A 19,634-nucleotide genomic window follows, 5' to 3' on the forward strand; every position below is an offset into this window, starting at 1 on the left:
GGCCAATGACAATGTTGTTCAATACAGAAAACAAATAAATTAATAATGCATTCACTCTTCAAAAGCCAAGTTCCTTTTTCTAGTAAACTGTACCTGAACTCTTATCTTGTCAAGTTGGTTAATAACCAGTGAGGTACCAGTATACTATGTCCTATACGCAGCATTTCAAGAAACATCTGAAAATTGGAAAGCTCTGAAATCAAAGCTACCATGAACACAATCTTTGCTGACTAATTTCACCCTAATCCTGTGCCAGACAGTATCACTTCCCCATGTGCCATGTCAGTAAAAAGCAGTATTGAGCCAAAACCATGTCATGTATTTTCACCCAGTTTGCTCGGTCTGTTATAGCAGATTGGCCACTAACTAAAAATCATATTTACAGTATCTATGCAGTGTTTTTGCTAAGGTTGGGGAATATTGGTAAATGATTTGGGAATTCCGGTAACATTGCTGCTGTCCCCCTATTTGATTATATTGATATAACAAGGGGAACCCCGGTACTTACCGCCCTTAACAAAAACACTGCTAGGTCACCGTATTCAGGGCAACTTGACCTGATGGTCAAATATGAACTTGGCAGAATAAGGGTTTTTCACCATTTATATCATACCAAACCATGTAGAAAGTGAAAAGATATGCAGATTTTGACTCAAGCAGATTTCTACTGACTTGGCAGATGGGGAAGTAACAGGTTTGGCATAGGTTTAAGAAAAGTCACGGAGCAACAATAATTTTCCTGTAGTTGTTGATCATGTGTATTTAAACTGGGACTCTTGTGGAACTATTTGTACCATGGAAATTACAGAGACCGAGTTGCTCATTTTTGACCTTTATGTGATATCTGGAAAACTTGGAATACTTGTGTAAAGTCACTCAGGGTACAAAATGACGATGCTAAATAACTGCCAAAGTGTCAAAAATTACCCTTTCGCCAAATACAAACAGATGATTTTGTTTGTGACCTGTACACTAAGTGGATTTTTCCTTTTCAGACTTGCCTTACTTGCTTTCCAATTACAAGTCAACATTGCCACAATGTATGGAAAAGCTTCTATCCTTATTTATATGAAAGGCACCACCAATGAGCATTTCATGACAAAGTTAAGCTTGAATGAGGTCCACACTTTTGTAACAGTGTATGTTCAGCCGTGCATGGCAACAGTTTTACAGGGAACTTGATTTTTTAGTGCAGATAGTAAAATGCTTCATTGAAAGTTTAATCTTGTCTGGCTGTTGAGGTTGTGCACAGTTGACCAGTATTTCAGCGTGTTTCAAGAAGTCAAACAACACAAACTACTTTTCAAATCAAACCAAAATTTGTGAAAAAGTTCAAAAACAAGATTGATTTTGTAAGAGGTGATCATTATTTGGTGATGATTCTTTTACAGTTGCCCTTCCACATGTTCTTTCTGTGCCTAACAACTTTGTACACTGCTGATTCTCAATGTTGGCAGGAAGAGAGTGAGAAGGTAACAAAATAATTTCCCATAGAGGGACTGATATTGTAAAAAACCATTTCAAAAGTCCCATGCTGCAAGTGTAGTTATGATGCTACAAGTGTAGTTATGATGCTGCAAGTGTAGTTATGATGCTGCAAGTGTAGTTATGATGCTACAAGTGTAGTTATGATGCATGTACCAGTTAAAGGGGCTGGTAGCAGTAACTTTGATGATTTTTTCACTTTTTTGTTATGAATGTAAACTGCAGTGTTCTACTCCCGAAGCATGTTGAGATACACAGTATTCACTTTGTCAACTCAGCCTGTAGGTGTGTAAAACTGTAGTATTATTGTTGACAACTGCATTCTGACCCAGCCTAGAATTCAAATTTAAACAGTAACTTTTAAACATACAGATGCTGTGCTGACAAGCTAAATTACTGGTGTTTCAACATGCTTTTGGGAATAGAATACCCACTTTTGACTGACGTACAAAACAAAAAAACTCAACAATTCATCAAAAGTTACCGCAGCTACTGGTCTTTCTACATTGAAACTGTGAGGCATGACTGTAGCTGTGTCAAACACTTGGTCAAAATTTTCTTTATGAAAACAATTCAGTGTTCTTTAAGGGGTCCCTCCTGTAGAAAACAAAAATGAGACCCCTTAGGATTATGCTGATTTGTTAAATTATTCAGTATGGGCCCAGTTTAATTCAGTAACATCACTCCAGTTTTCCATGTAAATATTTTCTTGGTGAAAGGCGGCTTTCAAAGAAAGCCCTGACTGATAGATGTGTACAGAAAAGAGTTGGGCCTAGAGACCTTTGGCTTGCTGCACAGAAATTACTGAGGGAAAGCGGCTGATACAGTGGTTTGTTTATACTGATTATTTACCATCTTTCTTGTCATTGAAACCGCAAATTGATTCCACCAATCCCGTGGTCAGCTGTAACTTGTGTTCGCACACAAACCTTGATCGATGAGTACACAGATACGAACTTATTCAGTAATCCATGACAAACTTAACGGCAAATTTTATAAACCATGAAGAGAACTGGAAAAGCCACCTTTTCCCGATATGTACAAAGTTCACTGGGGCAAGACATGGACTATGGTTTAAAGTGGTGTACATCCATGGATCTAATTTGTTGTAGATTCTGAGCAAATTCACACTGTGTGTGTGTGTTTGTGTATGTGTGTGGTTTTTTATTCAATTGAAACTGCAATGAACTAAATAAGTTTACAATAGGTTTACAATCTTGTGTCTGGAAACACTGATAGAAAACACATGTATATGGTAGAACAGTTATTTTCAATGACACGAAAAACGTTAAAATCTGCTTCTCACTCAAGATGTTCTCAAACTTAAATAGGAAGACAGTTTGACACAGTCTCTCTACCAGACTGGTGAAAGTATACATACTCAGGACGTTGAATAGGACAAGTTGCACATGCAAACACAGCCCTTGTATGTCAGGCCTTCAGGCAAAGCTGTCCCTCAACTCTGAACTGTTATTTTTGATGCATTTTTCATGCTTATTCTACTCACAAATCACATTGAAATGTCTAGTGTTCAGCAAGTAAAGACACAGCCTATATGTGTGTGTTGCTCAATGTTACTATACTTGTTGATGACTTAAATCCAGTCAAGAAATTTGTAAACAGTGACACAAATACAATATGCTGAGATGGCTAATGCTTTGTATTTCAGCATATACATGTACATACAGGGAGAAGAAGAACATGTGTTTTCAAGAGCAAACACTGTTGAGATCGCATAAAAAGCTACAGTCATCACCCCTTTAATCACAGACCCAAGAATAAGACTTTTGTCTCTGCTCTGCTGCTGCCGTACGTGGCCTAAGGTTTTGCCAGGGGTTGTGGGTCGGACTATAAAACCAGTCTCCTTTTTTTATCTCCATGGTTTTGTCATCTTACCCACATTACCCTGGGCAATCTCACCCACATTACCCTAGGCCAAGCTGCTGTGTAGCAGCAAACTAGGGTACCGTACGGTTTAATCATAGAGCTATAGCTCCATGGCTTAATATTATTCACAAAATCATGGGTGAAGATCATGTACAAATGCACAGCAACAGCCACTTGTATTTAGTCCTCTGCATGACCTTCACGAAGTTCACCAACTTGTGGGACTTCCATTACTTATAACCATGGAGGTAGCTCCTACCTCCATGTTATAACACATGACAATTGAATAACAATAACGTAAACAATGGGACACACAAAGGGTTGCCGACAGCATAGAGCTTGTTGCTGTCACCATGGAACTGGAAACGGATTTCTACATATGCTGTCACGATGGGCATCTTCTCTATCAATGCTGATCATGCGAACGCTCTTAGCAGTGTTATGGTAAAGAGAAGCCAGGGGCACTTTGCAAGCAATATACCATGGGTGAACTTCTTCGCGAAGTGCTGCGACAAGGTATGTTTTTGTACGCACAGGGCACATTGGTTTGTGGAGGGACTGTGGCATATTCACGGAGATAAAGCTTCCTCAGTTCCTACCTCCATCATTGTCGATAGGCCATATCTAATGTTGGAAGGAGTGCGGTTTATCATCGTGAGGCTGAGAGAGGCCGGCCCGGAAAGGGAGGGAGAAGTTCCTGTCTAACGTAGTCTGAACACGTAGGTAGTCGCGACTACCACCATGGTCTAAACTGGGGGACACGGAACGGCGTTGTATATTACCGAATTTCTTTCCGTGAACACCAACCTCACTCGGCCTCGGGGTCCAAGATTTTCAACAGGAGGACAAAACTATGGGGTCATATCGCGTGAGACGTGGCTCCTCATTAAAGCAAACTGATACTTACCAGTCATGCAATCTGTAACAAGTACGACGAGGAATGTTTCCATCTTTGCAGATTTGGCGGCTGGGTCTTAGTCACTATGAAGGTAGTTTTATGTATGTTATCGAAAAGCAAAATTCCCGCGACCAGTAGTCGCCATGATGCAGAAATGGCCGAATGGCATTGTGGGTAAGATTTGTACACACGCACACGGTAAGGTGACTGTCGATTACATCAAAAGTTACGAAAAGTTATAACAGAAATAACAATATTCGTTTCAATTTTATTGAAATTGCTTAGATCTATTTAATTAAAACCACGGTTTCTATTAAAAGTAGCCATGTTTGATTGATTACTAAAAAATATAGAAAATGTAATGAATGTCAATGACAAGGTTGTCATTGACAGTCACAACAACAAGAAAGACTTCGTTTCTCTGTTACAAAAGTTAGCATAGACAGTGGCAACAGAAGGCCTAGAAGGGAAAGATTGTCTACTTGGTCTATGATTAGACGTAAATATTCTCTGTATTAACTTGATAGAATTTCATTCCCTATTCTCGGCTTTGCATAAAATTCTGGGGTTTTTTGTTGTTTTTCGCCTTAGGGACTGGTCAGTTTCTTCGGCCTGGGGTGGATTTTTGTCGACAACAAAAAGTGGCTGACCCCGTATTCCAAATTTGTGTGTGTGTGTGTGTGTGTGTGTGTGTGTGTGTGTGTGTGTGTTATATTTATATTTTAAACAGTCATTCTGTGTTTTAATGAAATTGTTGACATGTCAGTTGTAAGATAGGAATTTCAAAGTGTCAATTTTAAAGTTTGAATACAGTAGTTTGAATGAGCTGTGAATGTATTTCACACTTTCTATGCTTAACCAGATGTCCTAAACTGTTGCACAGAAATAGATGTCAGTCATTAATATCAAAGAGGAAAAAGCAGTAAATCAAAAAAAGTACGGCGCCCGAAGGGCGCGCCGAAAAATATGAAACATCCTGATATCTCTGATATATATGTCTTATATATTAAAGTCATGAGCTGGAAGGGCGAGCTGAAAAATTGTCTGATATATTAAAGTAATGCACCCGAAGAGCGCGCTGAAAAATATTGAACATACAGATATCTTTGATACATTTATGTCTGATATATTAAAGTCGGGCGTGCTGAAAAATAAGTCTGATTATTAAAGTTACGCGCCCGCAGGGCGGCCGTAAAATACGACTGAATGATGAAATTTGTGGCTTGCACGATGCATTTTAGGCAAGTATGAGCCCATGTCAAAATTCAAAAACACACTGACCCCCCCCCCTCCCCATTGGGCATTTAAAAAACATGGTGACCCCCCCTCACCAAAGTCAAAAAAAGGTTGACCCTCCCATGGATCCACCGCCCCCCCCCCCCAGGCCGAAGAAATTAAACTGACCAGTCCCTTAGGTCGGGAATTCTTTCATACTGTATGTATTGTTTTAATGGGGTGCAGCTCACCAAATCAGGCAAAACTTAATCGTGGGTGACTTTTAATAATACAGAAAAGAGGTTTAGGGTCATTGGCTTTCGAATATGGTTACTCGAAGTCTACCAGTTTTGAAAAGTAACCGACTGTTTTGCTAATGAAGAACGCTTGTGGTTCAGCTATAAAGAAACGTTTTGGTGCTAATCTTCGCCTGCATCGTTTTTTTTCCTTGTGTGCAACAAAATATTCACTACAGTGTTCCCTCCCATGGAAAAGCTATCGCAAAAACTAAATGATTAAGAAGATCGTGTCACTAATATTAAAGGGACAAAGTCGCTCCACTGTTTGCTTTTGTTCATCAATTTGTTTGACATGAAAGGTAGTTTGTTTTGTTTGTCTTCTTGAAACATGCTGAAATACTGGTCAACTGTGCACAACCTCAACTCTGCATGCAGCCAGAAAAGATTAAATATTCAAGTGGAATATTTTACGGTCTGGACCCCAAAAAATGAAGTTAAAAAAATCAAAGAGTACAGCTCTCACCATGTATGGTTGAACAAACTTTGTTACGTGAAGTTTGGATCTCATACAAGCTTGCTTTTGTCATGACATCATAATAAGCATGCCTTTCATATAGGTAAGGGTAGCAGCTTTCGTCCACATTGTGGCAATGTTTATTCGTCATAGAAAAGCATGTCGCAAACGAAACTATGATTGCATTCGGCAAAGGGGTGATTTTTCACACTCTTGCAGCTATGTGCAGACGTCATCTTGTAAGCAGAGTGAATTTATTCAAGTATTCCACGTTTTCTTAAGGTGGTTGGAAAGGCTAGAGCGTCAGTTATAAATTTCAACAAAACTATTTAAATATAAAAGTAGTCAACATTCTCTGTGGAATAAAAAAAACTAGACATTTGGGCACAAAGGCATTGCAGAGTTATAGCCTGTTAAAACTTCTGAAAAACTGACCAAATAAGAAGAAGTTGGGGAGTTTTATAGTGCATTAACTATGGTAGAGGTCCCCTAGCTTTTAATAAAATGTTTGAAAAGGGAAAGTCATTATTTGCTGTTTTTCAGGAAAGTTTGACAAGGCGGTCCTGGCATTCAGAGTGAGTGACTGCTATTGTAAATGCATTTTTAGATTCTTTGAGTGTCAAAGAGGTGTCAAAAGTGAGATTAACCAAAAAAAACTACTCTATGACTTCAAAAGAGGGGTGCAAATATGGCTTGTTTTCAACATTTTTGACAGAATGACAGTTTTCCTACATAATTGTATACCAATTTAATCCAACTTTGAAATGAGATATGGACATGGAATTTTTACAGCCTATTAACAAGGTTACAGATAAGATTTGTACGGCACAATTTTCCTGTATTTGAAGTACTTTTTGAAAAATCACATTTTGAAATTTGAAAGAATTTTTAATAATTTTTTGATATATAAACCCATGTAAAATCATAAAAACAAATTTTATTTACAAATCCTGCCGTACAAATCTTACAATAAATAGTGTCAACATATTTATAACTAATTTGGTAATATTAATACCATCAAATTATTATTAAATTCAAATATGTAAAAAAAATATGAAAAATTAAATTTTAATATTTACTGGTGTCATATTTCAAAATCATGGCTGCAAATATACATTTTTCATATTCTTTGGAGAAAATATTAACTAAGGGAGTTATCCTGAAAATTTGAACTAAATATCTTGATTCTAACACTTGAAACTTGACATTAACTCTGAGAAAAGAATTGGTGCAAAAATAGCCTTTCCAACCACCGCTAAGTCACAAAAGAGCATGCAACTTTGTCCCTACAAGGAAGTATGCGCCTCGAAAGTAAAAGACTTAAACTTTTGCTCAAACTTTCCTTTAGGAATCTTTAAATCATTCACTTTCAAAACCAACAATAAAAATAGAGGGTCACAGTCAAAACTTTGGTTCCAGAGAAACAAATAATCCAAGATTTGACGATATTTAAAATTTAAATGGCTACCATCCCTGTGTTACCTCTATGGAGAAAAATGAAATTTTCGAATTTTGAAAAACTTGGCCGGTGAAAAGTTTTTTACACTATGTACCAAGAGCTCTAAAATGAACCCCAATATTGGTATATCAGACAAGAGCTGTAAAAATTTTAGAGTCAGAATATCTGTCCCCGAGGCACATTCTATCTAAAGGTATCTAAATACTAAATTGCTCATTTTTTCTGTCGAATTTTCGAAATTCTCTGAGAATACGCCTTAAAAGTAGCCCTATCATTGAGATGTGTCGCTAGTTTAAAAAAAGTAATGATTTCAGTGTAATTCACGATTTTTAAAAATCAAAACAAAATACGTGGCTATCCCATGTCAAATCCGGGAGCTTTTGTAAACATTTGCGTCGTTATTTGCATAATCCCCCATGAGTGACACAATGGTGCGTTTATGTGTGAGCGAAGCCACTCCGACGCTGAAAAAGAGTGTACCGGTATACACAGGGGGTAAAATAACCGTGGCGGTAATTTTATATTAAAGTTGTCAGGAAAGAACAGAAAATACTCAAGAAAATCGCACCACCGTATCACATCATCATACAAAGTTCCAAAAACATCCTCATCCTTGGCCTTACTATGGAATATACTTCACACAGTCAAACGTCAGCTCAAGGCATCGTTTGCTCATTACTAGTGTTTTCAACTGTCGTATTTGTGATGAATACCAGTACGCTTGATCAACTTGATGTTTAGTGTGCCTTGACTCAGGTGTCTTGAAATGTATAGTACAGAACCTAGAGTGACCGTACAGCTTCTTAACTTGTCTTCTGTGTTAGAACATTTTCCCTGGGTGCAACTGGAAACATTGTCCTTTGTCAGAGCGGTTTCCCTGCGTGCAAACATTGTGGTTCTTGCGGCTGCTGTTCCACTACCGATAAAGTCGACTTGAAAATGTTTGACTTTCAGGATTCTTGGAAATACAGATGAGTGCACGTGTACGTGACAGGCAAACTGAACGGCGGAAAATCGTGCTTAACAGTTTTACTAGCTGTTCTGTTTTGCTCTTGCTCTTGGTTTTGTTTGTCTGTTTGTTTGTTTGTTTTTAGCTAAACAAAGTATAGGGCAAAGGTGCTACGCATAATAGAAAACGACAAGTTTGACCATCTGGCCGGCGATGATACTCAGACAGACAGACAGACAGACAGACAGACAAATAGACAGACAAACATCATACAGACAGACTTGTATTGCGAAAGTGCGATGGTGCATTGTTCTCCAAGCGAAGGCACGAATGCATTCCACTCCATGAGGATGCGGTTTATTCAGCACCCAGTTGAGTTTGTTAAGGTAGTATGCGCCTTAAAAGCGAAAGACCATAGACAGTAGAGAAACTACTGTCAATGGAAAGTCACCATGCAAAGTTTGGAACTAGCGAAACAAATCACCTATATTTTGCGATATTTGAAATTCAAAATAGCCATCATTCCTGTGTTAACACTATGGCGGAACATTAAATTTTGGATTTTTGAAAAACTAAGCTGGTGAAAGTTTTTCCTTCTCCAAGAGCTTTAATAAAATGAACCCCCACAAGTGGTAGATCAGAAAAGAAATGTAAAAGCTTGAGAGTCTGACTATCTGTCTCCGTGGGGATTTTGCAAATAAGGAATGTTTTTTTTAATCACAGACCATCCCGGACCAGTCCAATAAATGTTTTGTTTTGTTTTGTTTGTTTTTTTTGTTTTTATTTGTTTCTGTGGATTTTTTTTGTCTTTTTTTTTACCTGAAAAATAATCCCTGGGATGGTGCGTCTCTAAAGTTTTGGAACGAGCCCGCGTATATGTATTTGATTCCGATCATCACTGGCCTGTAAAGCCGGACGGGTTCAATTCAAAAAACGTGTATTGTACGTCACGGTAGTATTCAAGCACAACCATAACATATAGAACAGGGAGATACTGTTTTCCATCGAAGGCAGGCTCAATGATGTGAAGACAGACAGCTCGCGTCTTGAAGAACACAAACCGATATGAACCGTTCATTTCAACACACCGACCCCATTTAGCTCTCGGCCAGAAATAACGAAAACACGTCGGAACGTAATGGATACACTTTAACTGCGGACAAGTTCCATATTCGACATTTATAGCAAGTATTGTGTTACACGATTCATCTTCATATGCCGGCTAGTGTTACCAAGCAGTGGGATCATATCACCTCGCATGTCATATATTATATTAAAAAGGAACCCCCATCGACAATGGTGGACTGATATCGTGTAAATCAACGAGTTAGCATCGGACATACATCTGTAAAAAATCTTAATTAACCAACGGAAAGGATATTCCGGGGCACGTTGTTGCGTTTGTTTTTTCTTGACTTCCGTCCATCTTATTGGAATAAGTGATATAGAGATGCCAAAGTGATCACAGTGTTAGGGGACTGTACAAACAGATTGTTATGCCGCTGGAGCTACTACCCGGAGCAGTACCACGCTCCGTTTCAAAATTAATGCAACCTTCTCGTTGACTTAGCGCAGTACAGATATATTTGCTAGTATCGTATATTCATGGGTCATCATTGATATCAGGTCGGAATCATATTTAAGAAATAGAAAAAAATTTCAAGAATGTGATTATAAAACAAAGTCGGATCAAGCTTAGGCTTCGAAGAGTCAAAGAAGCATCGAATCCTGGTTAAAAATCTGTGATAAATATATTAAATACAAGTCCAGGTCTAAGAAAGGTATTTTGAAAATTTTACGTGGAAACTATGAACTACTTACTGCTTGAAGGTCATCCGTAAACCTAGTTATACCGCCCCGGGATTGTACGCATGTACGTACACCGAGAAATGTCACAGCAGTTTGATGTATATCATGTTGCGGTTCTCTCGATATCTGATATAAATATGCGTTGATACGCGTTTGATATTGAGATATGTCATTTGAATGTCAGATGGACAATATTGGATATTGTATCTTCTACACGGATGTGCATTTTATAGTTTTGGTCAGTTTACACGTGCTTTTTAGATGACTTTCATGGTTTCCAGGTGCATCGGTGACTTTTAAATCCTCCGATCAGCTGTTGACATCCGGGTTCAAGACATTTAAAGAACATTATAAGTGAACCCTACAACGGGGGCATAATTTCAACGAGTATGGCGAATAACCCTGGCAAGAGTGAAAGACTGTGTTGTTCGTCCGAAATCAACACCGGAGGCGGGTCACCCGATTAGGCTACGGGAAAACACGGAATCGTATTTCTCGCAAGTCTGCAAATTCCAATGTTTCCCGTGCAAATATGAACCTTCATGTGTGGGGTTAGTTTATATTGACAATGGCAGTCAGTAATGTGGCAAGTGAATGTAATTCAACACAAGAGAAATGTCGTTAAACACGTTTAAGGTCTGCTTCGATCTTCCGAGAGTCTTTCATGTATGTAATGTGCCGAGGCGATCGAAGAAAGATTGAAATCTTTGCGGGAGCCTGCTTGGATGTGTGAGAAGTTTACATTTCGCGGTGTGTGTCAAACTGCATCATTGGCATGGCTCCATTACGCCCAACCTATTAAGAAACGATGAGCTCGAAGTCATGTCTTTGAACACGTAACTCTATCGCGCAATGTCCCGATAAAATTTGTCGTCAAATTCTCACGGTTACTATAAAACGCGGAAGAAGCATCGTTCCTTCAAGATACGGATTGCGACCAGCAATATGTGGTTGGAGGAATTTAAGTCGCCCACGTTCTTCATCGCTGTTGTGTGCCTCGTTTTATTTATCTCGCGTCAAGTTTAACTTTCGAAGAAATCTGCCGGTAGACCTTTGCAAGGTGACACCGGTTTGCATGGACAACTACTAGACTGTGTAGCCTATTTGTGCCACTTGTTCGCGTCCCTCGTTCCTTTTTTGATCATATTTGAAGGTACGTTCGGAATCGAAAGGGGTGTGTTCGCTGCCAGATGACAAGTTCATCGACGCTGTCACTAATCAATTGTAGCCGGGACGACTTTTAACACAAGGGAATTAATCCTCATCTACGACCACCAAACTATAGGAAAGTGACTGCGCACGCTCAGTGAAATGACGTCTACATGGGCCATGGGCAGTTTAAGCTCTCTAGGTTGCTAGTAGGGGTAAAGTCTCCCTGATGTGCTTTCCAGATCCTCTTTCGTTTTTAAACGTCTAACATCTGTGTGCTACAAGAGCTTGTGCAGCAAAGTCAAGCTGTATTGTCGGCACGCAAACTATGGTCCGTTGACACACTAGTGATTGTAGCTCGGTACTCCAGAGAGAGGCAACATTTTATCGGTTGAATCGCGGTAAGTCATTCTTAAGAAACTTTCAAAATGTGTGTGCGTTTTTCTTTACTTTTTTCATTTTACAATTTGTGGTTCTTAACCGTCAATATATACATAGAAGAGATCTGAGATAATATCGAACGGCTGCTGTGATGAAGAAAGCGACAAGTATCAATGTGTGAGAGTGCGTGAGCGCGCGAACTTCTATATCTGCATTGAAGACATATTTGTTCTGTCAAATGGATATTTCTCAAAAGCGCTTTCTCCAAGGCTACAGCAGATGTTAAGCACTTATACCAATATAGATTTCAAGTCGATTTGGTCGACACAGCCAGGGGATCGCCCCGGGGGATCGCATTTACTTACAACGTTTCTTTACGCTGGTACGACCACCTTATAACTCGTACGGGGACTTTGAGCACCTGCACCGATACTTTTTTTAACCAGGGATGAGTCAACGCTCAACAAGTCGTGAACATTCCACGGTTTATAGTACCACCACTTTTACAGCTGAAATAAGTAGAATTACATGTACGCTGCAGCGTATCATGGCGCCGAATAGATCAAAGTAAAAGCGTTTACCAGACGTGCACCAACCAAACTACGTGATTTATCGACCATTTGGATTACATTATTATCGTGTACGCGCCATCAATATGACTTTACTATCATTTAAAACTAAGCCCAGCAAATTGATGTAGGATTAAGAATCCAACCATCCTACGCAAACATGGACTTCTCCTATAAACTAAAGCTGGTGATGACAAGATGAAATTGCCCGCGTCTGAGGCGTAAGTATATATACACAAGTCAGGGCAAAGCCGTAGTGGAGAAACCACATGACAGACGTGATAGAGGTAACGCTATGATTTCGTTTGTTTACAGTGCTCAAACGACCAATGTGACCCACATTAATAAATGTAGTTTAGTTGGCCTAAGCTTTATTTTTTCCAGATGGCAAATTCTACAAAAACTAAAAAAAAATTGCAAGTATAACGCAGAAACAAAGGTAGCTACACTCTGCATCGGTACAGAAACAGAAATATGAAGTTTTCCTACATCGTTTCGTCCAATCCGAGAGAGTAACATTGATATGTACGTTGGATACCGAAGCCGTTTACATGTAAAAGCTTCCGAAGCCAAATGACAGGGGAAACAATATTATAGAATACTCGTCTTAATCATAGCGTCCATGACTTGACCAAGAAATATGGCATCGTACTGCCAGTCAGGGGCACGGTCATTGCCATACACAAGGGTAGAGATGGCAAGGTAAACAAAGGTGCAAATACTACACGTGCATGCAATAATACACAAACACAACGTCACGAATCCGTGACGTCGTAGCAGGGTGTATGCGCTCGGGCCTCAAAGGTGGCCAAACTTTGCACGATCACAGTTTGGCTCCGGGTATGGAGGTTTTCGGTTGTAAAGAGAATTAGATTCGTAGCTGCCAGAACCAGGGCTGGAACTTCAGGTGTAAAAACATATTTCCGTTTTCCAGTTTCCTTCTTTACTGACTTGTTTTCTCTAGCACTTGCCCAGCAAAACATACATCCGTTCACAGATATTCTTGATCATGTTGATGAATGATCCGATGATTCTCTTGGTAGCTGCTATTTGGAGCTATATTGTATGAAGTTTAGGCCTGCATCTCTCAGTTCAAGGAGTGTTGGCTGAGTTGCAGTTATGTATACTGCGCATACAATCGAACCATGTCTGTGTACATTGGCATAAATATTCTAGGTTTCACAGACGGACAAGAGAATTGACAATTGAATCATTACAGAGAAGCAATTTTCATATTTATATTGCACAAGCAAGTTTCGCATATGTGTAGTGCATGCCTCTTTTTTGAACAGATTCATCGGATTCCACGAAGTACCAGGTCCATTTATGGTTACATCAGCTTACTTTTCACACTTCATGAAGAAAGCGAACTTCTTCATTTATAAACAACTCTTATAATGTGATTAACCGCTTTACAGAAAGAAAAAAACAGTTTGTTGCCACTTGGTACACCATAGGTGTATCGGCTTCATTTACGTTGACGCAACAGGAATTCGGCTACGCTTCTTTCGCGTAGGCGACATATTCGGCTAGCGCTTACTAACTTCAGTGCGCATCTGTCTTTCGATGGCATTCTCATTAATCAACGTTTATGCTATATTTTATTTCGCCTATTTCAAACACACCGGGCCATCTGCAAAAAAAAAGCCGAAAGATGGCGAAACTAGATTGTGACGTCATCAGCCACTTTGGGTACTATATCTCTTCACAAGTGAGAATAGCCGACGTCATGGAAAGTTAGCTCCCCAACACCATTCATGCTGGATCGAAAACACAGGCGCACACGTGTTTTACTTAGCCAGCAATTCATTAGATCTGTCACTAGGGGCCCTGACAACGTGTGTGTGTAAAAACTTTTCCCAGCGGAATCTGGATATCAAAGTTAAATTGCAATGTCACTGAAAGCCCAAACAACTGCGGACATTATTTCGCTCGAACAGTCTTTTAAAATCCTTTTGGTATTTGAGAGAGATCAATTCTTTCGTCAAATCGGCTTGAGTTACCATAGAATCCTTCGACAGCAGTTTGTGTTGAAAGCTGATAGTCAAATGATTGGACAGTAAACTGATCTAACATCGTCCTGTGATACTCTCTTTCCGAGTTGTTCACATAAGGATAGAAGTTGCTTGTGACAGGACCAACAGGCGACCATCGGGGTATGGAAGTATTATGAAATGCAAAACGACCCAAGGACTGACCACTCTTCATGTTGAAATTGGCACCAAATGCGCAATTGGAATTTTCAAACAAAAGTATCCGTTCCTTCGCCGGGAGGGAAGTTAATTAATAAAATAGTGCACACTGGTAGTTTTGTCCATACATTTGCCCTGACCTAGATAACATTATATGACCTCGTTATTTCACTTCAGGCGAGGCAATATACGAAAAACTATTGAAAACATAGTTCCGAACTTTGCTTGATTGCACCTCTGTGATACACGAAATATTATCCTGTACACATCTGTCGTGTTGTGGAACTTTAATATTACATACAAACGCTGAGCAGAATGTAGTTGGTGTGTCCTTGACTATGTTTACGTACCTATACGTACTTTCTTGCGTGTAAACGCTCGCATTCGAGCAAGCACGCATATATACATACATACAAAAATACATGTATGTATGTATGTATGTATGTATGTATGTATGTATGTATGTATGTATGTATGTATGTATGTATGTATGTATGTATGTATGTATGTATGTATGTATATCATGTATGCATGCATGCATGCATGCATGCATGCATGCATGCATGCATGTATGATGTATGTATGTATGTATGTATGCATGCATGCATGCATGCATGCATGCATGCATGTATGTATGTATGTATGTATGTATGTATGTATGTATGTATGTATGTATGTATGTATGTATGTATGTATGTATGTATGTATGTATGTATGTATGTATGTATGTATGTATGTATGTATGTATGTATGTATGTATGTATATGTGTGTGTATGTATGTATGTATGAATCTATGAATCTATCTATCTATCTATCTATCTATCTATCTATCTATCTATCTATCTATCTATCTATCTATCTATGCATGCATGTATGTGTGTGAATGCTTGTGTGTATGTGTATGTATGTGTGTATATGTATGTAGGTAGGTAGGTTCGCACGTAAGTACTTACGTCCATGGGTATGTACATATTAAAATACATCAGTGGAAACGCACATAAGTGTGCGTACGTATGTTTACTTGCGTTAGTAGTTGGATCTATGTACCATTTCCACAATACAAGCAGAGGAAATGGCTTTACCTTGCTCGTACTTTTCGAAACAATACTTTGATTTATCCTTCCCAAATGCTTTACGGCATTCTACAATTTCAAATGTCATGTGCCGCGGTATGTTATTGAGGAGAACTTTCCTCCATTTAGGCTAGTACAGAGGACAATTTACTTCGCCAAACTTTTGTTCCAACAAACTGCCTTTTGGAAAGGGTCATTGGATGAAGAAGACGATGGCTGTTTAAAGCCCGACTCAAGGTGCTGAGTGACTGCTTGTGTCAGGCAGTTGTCAAGTTAGAGTTAAAGGTCATACACGCCAACGACTGTTTCTTTTGACGTAATGATTTCGGCTGGTTTTCCCACAGGGTTACGTTACAACCCCCACTTGTCCGCATATCTTTCCACCAACGGCGTAGGATGTATTCAATTTTGATCTTGAAGACGTCACTGTTTTTAGACTGATGACTCTCTGGACCTAGATGAACTTTTCAACTAATAATTGGAAACCAAAAAAACAGCCTAATCTATCCTACGGGATGCTCATGGTGGGGTCCTTAAAAATTGCATGATTAAATGCCATAAATCACGCAGAAATACCTTTCGCAAAAAGGTAAGTAAATTGACAATGCCCGATGGAGAGAATGTGGCAAATTCGCCATTCGTGAACGGGGCTTGACGCTGTACGTAGCACCCTGCAAATCGCTAGAACAGCGGGGGAAATCGCCAATCTACTGCAAGATTCGACCGTTCTGGGGAATGTTCAGAGTGAGTATATGGTTTTTAGCGAATATTTATTTCCGAGGCGCTGATTTCAATAAGTTCTGCCTTTAACCAACAGGATTTTCCGTGACTCGTTAACGAGTCACGAAAAATCCTGTTTTGTTGGAAGAGCGCAGCTGGGGCCGTACATTAACTTCTGCTAGCCATTGATACCCGAACAGTATACTTTCAGAGTTATGGTGCTGTTTGATTTCTAAACTGTTTGTGATTCTGCCGCTGACACTGCTCTGACGTCAACAGGACAGTCTGATCTCAGAAAAAAAAACTTGCGACAAAGCATCGTTGTTTGTCAATTTAGTAGATTGTACATCCTCGTCTCACGGCATCCGGGCAACGGCTCTCCTCTCTAAACGTAAAGCTTCAGCGTAGATTTATGCGGCGGGCGTAAATGATGTGTTTTCCGATTCCGAGAAACTGTTAAAGCCATAGAATCAGTTAAATGCTGGTACTCTACCCACAACACATACCATTTATCACTCGCAATGATCAATATGTTGATCTCTTTATCCTCGCCTCCGAATAGTCCGAAGGAAGTTTGTCAAATATGAGTGACGCATGAAAGTTCCGAAATGACGATTTGGATAGAGGAAGGTGCTCAGCACAGTGTTTGGAAACATCGTCATCCTCATCCTGCTCCCCGTAGGTGAAGGTAAAAATGTTCCGAGGCCCTAGATTATTGGACTTTTAGTCTCGAAGCTCGGACCTGTAACTTAGTGCCTTAGACACATATTGTAGGTCTATACAATGAGAGAACGAGATAAATCCTCGAAAATGCTGATTTTGATATTTGTCGGCTTAGCGGTCACCGTTTACAAGATTAATACGTGTACTCAATATTTAGATTATGAAAACTGGTGTAGTCCAAATACTTTTGACTATGATGCAAGTGTTCTTAAAACCTCTATACTACAAACTTTTCTGATCCAACGCGAGGAAGCCTTTTTCAACCCCGTATCACTATTTCCCCGGTGAAGCATCTGGCCGTACAGTTGATACCGTGGTAAGACTGAACCGCAGTTTGACGGCGAGGTGGGGGATGGGGGTGGGGGTGTTAAAATCGAAGCTTTCTCACCCTGTATATCCGGCGCTCATCTGTTATCTGAAAAGACTTGACATTGGTTTGATCTCATGTTCAATGATGGATATTTATCTCAAGTGTCTTTCAGCGTAATTGTGAACGGGAGGCTGCTCCTGTCATCGGGTCTATGTTAGGATACTACGAATCGCTCAAGTTTTGTGTAAGCCGTTCAAATCGGAAATACTGAAGCGAGACTACGGCATTTAATAGAGCTTGGTATGTATAACCGTTATTTTTGTGATCCGTGTTAACGCTGCTTGTAGTAACTCGAAATATGTGGTTTCTTCATCGATCGCTTGATTTTGTTTTCTTGCCATATTGTCGTTTGTTGACGCATGCATTTGTTGCTCCAGGGAGAGCAAGCTACAACCGTGATATCGTGATCCAAGTATTCTTTGTTTGATTGTTCGTGAGGATTATTTGTGCTTTCCTCTTTTTGTCATGTCAGCTTGCGCGAGCGTTAATGAATAGGTCCTCAAGAGAACTGGGCAAAATGCACAATTTCTTCGTTTTTGCGGTGAAAAGTCTGGGGCCGCTAACGCGCTTTACTCAACTTAGATCTTGTTCGAAGTTGAAATCAAGCGCATCTGTATGTACACAGGATATCAAATTACTTCTTATTGGTGCAATTTTGTGTAATTTATCTTTACCTCTGTGCAAGATGTCATATCTTAAACCTCAATCATTCAACACAGGACATAACTCATTATGAGCAGAGCCCTCCCCTAATACAGAGGGTAAACCCCCTTTGGTTTGTAATTATAGTATACGTCAAGTTATAAGTTTCCAGTAATGTCTGCGGTACGTCCATGGTCTGGCAGTAAAGCACGCTTCGCTGAAATTATTTTTAAGAGCTTGACCTCATTTATGACAAGACGAAAGCAAGAATGTGTTTAATAAAATTTTACGTAAAAGTTCAAAACCTCGGCAGTTCATCACATCTTGCCTAATAAAATAACACATCAATATTGAGTTGCTAAACACAGCTGACAGGAACTTCCAGAATTACAACTCACATAGTTTCTCTAGAATCTTCCGGGCGAGAAACAATGCAAACTAATCCGTACAAGCAGTTAGCAGATATGTTGTTGTTATGTGGCTTTTTGATAGGTTTCAGGTGTATTTTTGTCGTAAGTGTACATCCCTTATTAAGGGAATGCAAAGATTGACCAATGTGAAATGCGTAAAATGGCGCGCGGAAAAAGCCTGCTGTCTATCAGCTGTATTAGTTGTAACGTTTGATGCATTTCCCATGTAATTTACAAATTTGTTCCTTAAGGTAGAACGCGCCTCGGGGACAGATATTCGGACTCTCAAACTTTTACAATTCTCTTCTGATATACCACATGTGGTGGTTCATTTTAAAGCTCTTGGTGTAAGACAACTTTTCAACGGCTTATATCTCCGAAGTTCGAAAATTTCATTTTTCTCCATAGTGTTAACACAGGGATGGCGGCCATTTTGAATTTAAATATCGGTAAATCTTGGGTAATTTGTTTCTCTAGTGCCAAACTTTGCACGGTGACCCCCGATATTTATTCTTGATTGTGAAAGAGAATGGCTGAAAGATTCCTTGAGGAAAGTTTGAGTAAAAGTTTAAATCTTTCACTTTCGAGGCGCTTACTGCCTCAACTAAAGTTTCTACTCCTAAGTCACGTCGAAATAAACGGTGTTCGACTTCCCAACGCATTCCATCGTCACGTCTCGATGTCACATCTTCGCTTGCCAAGGTCTCTTGTCCGGGGCAGCTGGGAAGTCAGTGGGACCCATGCGAGCGTACGACGCCGTTTGGTTTTCTGTCCGAAATTGAATTTACTTGCAGTGTAAATCGTAATTTTCAACTGAACTCGAGTTTTTCAGAGATTTCCTCCGAGATTAATCAAATTGGCGATCCAAAGTTTCCATAAAGTACGGGCACCTATTGTTCACACACGTCTGCCAACTTTCGATCAAACCTGGTACAATCACGATGAGTGA

The 19,634-nt window shown here is 39.6% G+C and overlaps 2 protein-coding genes across 4 annotated transcripts in view; one reads left to right on the forward strand and one right to left on the reverse strand.

The window, feature by feature from the left end:
- LOC139147942 (mdm2-binding protein-like) overlaps positions 1–4,431 on the reverse strand; it is a 139,334-nt gene extending 134,903 nt beyond the window's left edge. The window contains exon 1 of the mRNA XM_070719176.1: positions 4,280–4,431. Coding sequence (XP_070575277.1) covers positions 4,280–4,322 — 43 coding nt within the window. The 5' untranslated portion in view covers positions 4,323–4,431. The remainder of the gene's footprint in view (positions 1–4,279) is intronic.
- Positions 4,432–11,224: 6,793 nt separating this feature from the next.
- LOC139147943 (sodium-dependent noradrenaline transporter-like) overlaps positions 11,225–19,634 on the forward strand; it is a 51,579-nt gene continuing 43,169 nt past the window's right edge. The window contains exon 1 of one of the 3 annotated variants that reach the window (XM_070719181.1): positions 11,225–12,005. The gene's annotated coding sequence lies outside the window, so the exon portion shown is untranslated. Of the gene's footprint in view, positions 12,006–16,456; positions 16,565–17,779; positions 17,874–19,634 lie in introns of those variants that run through there. The other 2 variants (XM_070719182.1, XM_070719183.1) reach the window with 2 other exon arrangements.

The sequence above is a fragment of the Ptychodera flava genome, chromosome 13 (assembly GCF_041260155.1).
Source record: "Ptychodera flava strain L36383 chromosome 13, AS_Pfla_20210202, whole genome shotgun sequence".
Lineage (NCBI taxonomy): Eukaryota > Metazoa > Hemichordata > Enteropneusta > Ptychoderidae > Ptychodera > Ptychodera flava.